Source organism: Arachis hypogaea, chromosome 15 (assembly GCF_003086295.3).
Source record: "Arachis hypogaea cultivar Tifrunner chromosome 15, arahy.Tifrunner.gnm2.J5K5, whole genome shotgun sequence".
In the NCBI taxonomy this organism is placed as follows: Eukaryota; Viridiplantae; Streptophyta; class Magnoliopsida; order Fabales; family Fabaceae; genus Arachis; species Arachis hypogaea.
Window position 1 is genome coordinate 11,248,009 of NC_092050.1, and position 5,928 is coordinate 11,253,936.

A 5,928-nucleotide genomic window follows, 5' to 3' on the forward strand; every position below is an offset into this window, starting at 1 on the left:
CCAACTACAAATCATGCATCTTCTGTTACTATACAACACCTATAAAGCACTCCACGGTGAAATGATGACGAGCAACGAATATTAAAATTAACAAAATTTAAAATTAGTCATTAAATTAATTATTATATATTTATATAATATTTTAACATATATTTTATATAAATAATAATTTAATATTTAAATTTTAATAAATACATAATATAATTATAAAATTAAAATTAATAAATAACTATTCATACACAAATATTTTTTTATCTAAAAATAATAATTAAAATATAAATATGTATTATGTTAAATGGTTTATTTAGATACATCAAATTATTTAATATTTTTAGCCATGACTACATGTTTTAAGTAAATAGTTATCAAATTAGTACGAATTTTTATTATTTTTGTAATTAAATGTGGTATCTATTAAAGTGATCGTTTTCTTGTGTATTAGGGCCGGGGTTGGTTGACTCGGTCTTTGGTGGAAAAGGCAACATTATGATGGACAGAGATACACTGCTGCTAAATATACAACTCGTTGCGGAAAAGAATCCTCAGGTTGACCACTCGATCTTTTTGTACCACCTTCCCTGAAGCTGAGGCAAACTACTTTACCTACAGCAAGCAACATTTTTTTCTCATACCTTTCTTTCCCTTATCTTAATAGAATAGAAATATAGCACGCTCTTGGTGTATGTGGAGCTGTTGTTTTATGACTCCTATTCATATCTTCATTTGTGGCAACTTTTTCTATTTCTATTCAACTTAGTTGGGTTTGTGTTTGGGTTTTTAATCTCTGCTTGTTAGATATTATGAGCTCGGACACACGCTTCTATTTCTTCTTCAAATCGCTCATAATTTCGTTCAACCGTTGCTTCTTGTTCACCTTTCTTATCTACGGTACTGCTGCAAGGAAACTCCTTGCTTGTTCCTTTCAACTCTCTGCTTAGTAGTGTTTTCGTTATTGCTTGGAGCATGGAATTCTTCTTTCTCTGGTAGCAAAGGAGGAAGGTTGCTTGCTTAGTTACTGTTTTAGTTCAAGGTAACCAAATCTCCTCTTTTAGTCTTTTATTCCTATGGAGCTGTTGCGATTTACTTTAAACCTTCCGTTTCATCCTTAATTACTGTTCATCATCCCTAATTGTGCAGGATTGTGAAGCTATACCACTGTCACTTCTTCGAACGTCTTTAGATTAATGAATTATTTCCATTTCCATTGATCGAAAAAAGTGACAGGGACAAATAGAATGGAATAGATGAGGATCAATCTATCTGTTTCATACAAGTTAATTTTTAATTTCTACGGTGACAAACTTGCCTTTCCTTTAACTCATATGCTGAGTGTTTTGCCGTTTAGTCCCTCTTCCCTTAATTTGAATTTATTGCAGACTTCAGGTTGAATCTGCAACCTGTTAAATTTTGTGTAAGAACTATGAGGAGAATATTTCATGCAAGTGTTTTGTTGAATATAGAGGCTTTTTCAGATGGTTGATCTCTTCTAACATAAGCAAATCTATCACTTTTGTAAAAGTAACAGTTATAATTACTAGTGGAATTTTTCCTTGAGATGCATATTACTGCTTATACATATACTCTAAAAAGGTCATTTTGTGGCAAGTTTTATAATGTCAGGCATATAGCTTTTCCATTTTTTCTGTCTGACCTGTGGTTTGTTCTCAGAGTAATCATACTTGGTGTTCAAAGTGTAAATTAACGGAACATCCAAGGAACTCTACCAGTATGGGAACTGATAGTGGTGAAGAAGCGGAGTCATTACCAAATCCGCGCTCCTTCAAGGTAAAATATGTGATTCACTTTGACTATATTGTGTGGATTTTCTCAGACATTGTACTTCAGTGACTATCCTTGTCCTTTAGGTCTTTTCAACTATACTTGGATGCTTGAACTTAGCATTGTTTTTATATGAATTCAATTTAACAGGTGCATAGTAAACTGTGCGTGGAACTCATGAAAATACTAGCAAGAGTTTTGAGGATATTTCCGGCAATAGAGGAGGCTCGGCCTCGAAGCTCGTCAGGAATAGAGTCTCTGTGTTTGCTGAACAATGCAATCGATAAAGCCAAACTACTACTGCAGCATTGCTCTGATTGCAGCAAACTCTACCTGGTATGTAACTCCTTTTTTTAAAAGATGAAAAAATAAAAATAGCTTTCTGTGACATGCATCAGTACTCAGTCTGTTAATATCAAAAACTGCTCAGAGAAATAAGGCCACCATTCGTTACTCAGTTAATATCACATGAAGAAAAATATTAGTGACTTAATTAAATATTGATCATCAGTGGATTATACTAGGAGGGTGCATGTGTCAGAGTTTAATTGACTTGAATGTTCCTTTCAGGCTCTGACAGGGAATGCAATACTTCAAAGATGCCAAAAGGCAAGAAAATCATTATTGCAAAGCTTGATCCAGATTCAGGGTATGGTTCCAGTTATTTTAGCTGCAGAGGTTAGTGAAGACATCTTCCTATTTCAATTATTTGAAAGGCATTACACCCTTAAAAAAAATTGTGAATTTGTTTTATAAGATCTAAAGATTACAGACAAAATCCACCCAATGTGAAGAGTTTATTCTCTAGTTTTATTAGAAGGGGGAAAAAAATCTAATTAGCCTCCGGTACTACCCTTTTTAATTTGTATATTTTTAAGCTGAAACTTCAATTTAATACTCTCATTGGTACTGAAATGTCTCTCGGCTTGCAGGTTTCTGGAATAATCGATGATCTTGAGTGTGCCACATTTGTCTTAGACTCTGCCGAAGAAGAGGCTGGAAAGGTTGTTAAGGAGTTGCTTGAGCAAGATACAGATACAATGGACGGTTCTGCAGTAAAAGCTCTTCAGTTTGCAGCACCAAGACTTAACATTACATCCCAAAAGGCCATCTTAATAGAGAAACGATCTATTAAGAAGTTGCGAGATAAAATTGGAACCAATGACCAGAAAAAGAAGGCCATTTTGAAATTTCTTTGGTATATACTGGACAAGCATGGAAATCACATCATTGGGGAAGAAATGGAGAAGGTCTATTCCAATAATGATGAACCAATGGCCACTGAGAACTCTAGTCGCCATTCTCAACAAAGGCATCAACCTGAGTCTGATCCATGCTTGCACTATGACCAATATAGAAATCAGACTGATGAGTTTGGTAGAGCTACACCCCTTGAGGAGTATAAGTGTCCAATATCGTCAAGATTGATGTATGATCCTGTTGTCATTGCATCTGGTGTTACATATGAAAGGATGTGGATACAAAAGTGGTTTGATGAGGGTAATGATACATGCCCGAAAACTAAAAAGAAACTAGTTCATATGGGAATGACTCCTAATATTGCTATGAAAGACTTAATATCAAAATGGTGCAGAAACAATGGAGTCTCCATTTCTGACCCAAACAGGCTAGTAGGAGGTTTTCACTCTTGGGAAGCTTCTATGACTTCCATCAAGAGTTTTGGAAGTTACATAAATAATTTTAACTTGCCACTGGATCTTAGTAACATGTCTCTTGGATCATTGGATACTAGTTACAATTCAGATGTCTTGCATTCTAAGACCACTCGTGAGTCAAATTTGAGGTCAATAATGACTAATGATGATTCTCACAAACGTCAAGCTCAAGAACAGATACGTGAAGCAAATTTGCAGCTCTTGTCCAAACTGCATGATCTCCAATGGGATTCTCAATGTCAGGTCATTGAAGATGTGAAAGAAAATTTGAAAAGCAATTACCAAGCTTTTTCTTCTGTATCACCTCAGAATTTCACTGAACCACTCATCAGATTTCTGAACAGTGCTTATGATCTGCATGATGTAAAAGCTCTCAGAGCTGGAACTCAGCTGCTGTTGGAATTTGTCAACAACTGCAGGCACAATTTCTTTTCCCTTTCTCATTTTTTCTTCTTATATTTCTAGTTGTTTTGATTTGGTTACATTCATCTAGTTTAATATTCTGTTGAGCTGTGTCAAAAAGATTTGATATTTATCCTTTTAAAACAGCAGCCAATAGTTTTAAAAAGGAAGTAAAGCTTGTTTGCAGTTTTCCTTGTAAGCATAGCCCTTTTAATATTCAAACTTGACATGTTTGCTGGTTTGCACTTTAGAGCCTGCAGAATCTTATTTCTTTTTTCTTTTTTTTTTCAAAAGAAAAAGTTTTTCTTCTTGAACTAAAATTGCTGGCTTGATTGTTTTATCTGTGCAGCTACTTTTAACCTGGAAATTCATTTTTACTTTTTATGTGATTTTATGCAGAAATGGTCTGAGTAATTTCAGTGAAGATGTATTCACACTGTTGGCCAATTTTCTTGATTCAGAAGTGACAGGAGAAGCTCTTGCCGTAATGGAAGAACTCTCTAGTTATTTGCATGGAAAAGCTAAAATAGCAGCATCCAATGCACTCACTTCTATTCTAAATATACTTAATTCTGATAACAAAGAGTTCCAACGACAAGCCATTGTAATATTGTATAATTTATCCTTCAATGGTGAAGTTTGTCCCCTCATGCTATCTCTCAAGTGCATCCCAACGTTGCTTCCATTTTTCAAAGACAGGTCCCTTTTGAGATACTGTATAGTTATATTGAAAAATCTTTGTGACACTGAAGAGGGTAGGAATTCTGCTGTTGAAACCAAGGGTTTCATAGCTTCTGTTGCCGAAATACTCGAGACAGGAAGCAATGAGGAAAAAGAACATGCACTTGAAGTCCTAATTTCTCTATGTTCTCAACGCATGGACTATTGTAGATTGGTTATGAGTCAGTATGTTATCTCTCATCTTTTCTATATATCCAAGAATGGAAGCGACAAAGGACAGGCAACTGCATTGGAACTGCTCCGTCTTCTGCAAGATGTGGAAGATGTGGAAGATGATGATTCCCTTGAACCAAATCTCAACAACACCTCCGGAGATTCAAACAGCCAACCTCAAGAGAGGAGATCATCAAAGGGATCAAAATTTCTGAAGAAACTACCCTTCTTAAAAACCAAGAGATGAAACTGAATTCTTCGGCTTTCCAGATATGTATGTTTGTTAGATGGAGCCTTGTGGATATGTCCCTGACATTAGTTGTGTCTTTCTTGCATTCTGTAGCATTTATTAGCTCTACATATTCATTTGAAATGGGTCTGCTGCTTAATTTTGCACCCTAACCAGCAGGTTGTATGATGATGTATAGTTCTGCTTATGATTTTGAGGTATTCTTTTGACATTTCAATTCAGGGCTTATTAGTTGTTAAAGATAGCAGGTAGTTTTGCCCTTTTTCCCTGAAATCAAGTGTCAATATAATTGAGACCAATTGACCCCCCCCCCCCCCTTCTCCTTTGTTTTTCCTTAGTAATTCTTATTGTGTATATGTATTGAACACTTGCTGTATCTTCAGCACCCATGTAAAATAGATATTAATTATTGTAGGCTTTTGGTTATTGCATGGTGAAATATTCTGTGGTTCTCTTTCTTTTATTGATTTGATTATTTTGTTTAACTGGAAGTGATGTTAATGTGGAGACAAATCTGGCTTGTATTTATATGCTAAGCCAGGTTAGTGGTTTATTGATTATTGGTTAATATATATCCCTGACATGGATAATTGTAAAGGTAACTTCCAATTGTATTGACTCCTATTAAGAATTACTAACGTTGATAAATTTGGTTAATCTGGTCACCGCGACAACGATAATTTTTTACTGTTAGAGAGATAATAAAAAATTAGTTTAAATAGTTAAAATTTTTTATTTAATATTTATTAATTCTAGTAATAATTAATAAAATTTAAATAAAGTAAATTTTAGTTATTTTTAGTTATTTACTTAATTTTTTTGTTAGTAAACATTTTCAAAATTTATTTTTTAATGTGCCTTTCTCGTATAGTCATATTTGATGGTGTAATTTTTTTTTTAGTTTATCTTTATCAGCGTGTTTTCTTA

The 5,928-nt window shown here is 34.2% G+C and overlaps 1 protein-coding gene across 4 annotated transcripts; it reads left to right on the top strand.

The window, feature by feature from the left end:
* Positions 1-433: 433 nt before the first annotated feature.
* Positions 434-5,440, top strand: LOC112749263 (U-box domain-containing protein 5). Of its 4 annotated transcripts, none has more exons than XM_072218579.1 (7): positions 514-1,030; positions 1,138-1,293; positions 1,669-1,785; positions 1,930-2,115; positions 2,350-2,457; positions 2,712-3,874; positions 4,257-5,440. In XM_072218579.1, exons 3-7 carry the CDS (start codon positions 1,729-1,731, stop codon positions 4,996-4,998), a joined length of 2,256 nt encoding a protein of 751 aa, XP_072074680.1. In that variant the 5' UTR covers positions 514-1,030; positions 1,138-1,293; positions 1,669-1,728; the 3' UTR covers positions 4,999-5,440. The 4 variants fall into 4 exon arrangements, with proteins under 4 accessions (XP_025653308.1, XP_025653311.1, XP_072074680.1 ...); XM_072218580.1 differs by having other exon boundaries at positions 515-1,030; positions 1,138-1,273; XM_025797523.3 differs by lacking the exon at positions 1,138-1,293 and having other exon boundaries at positions 434-1,030.
* Positions 5,441-5,928: the final 488 nt, after the last annotated feature.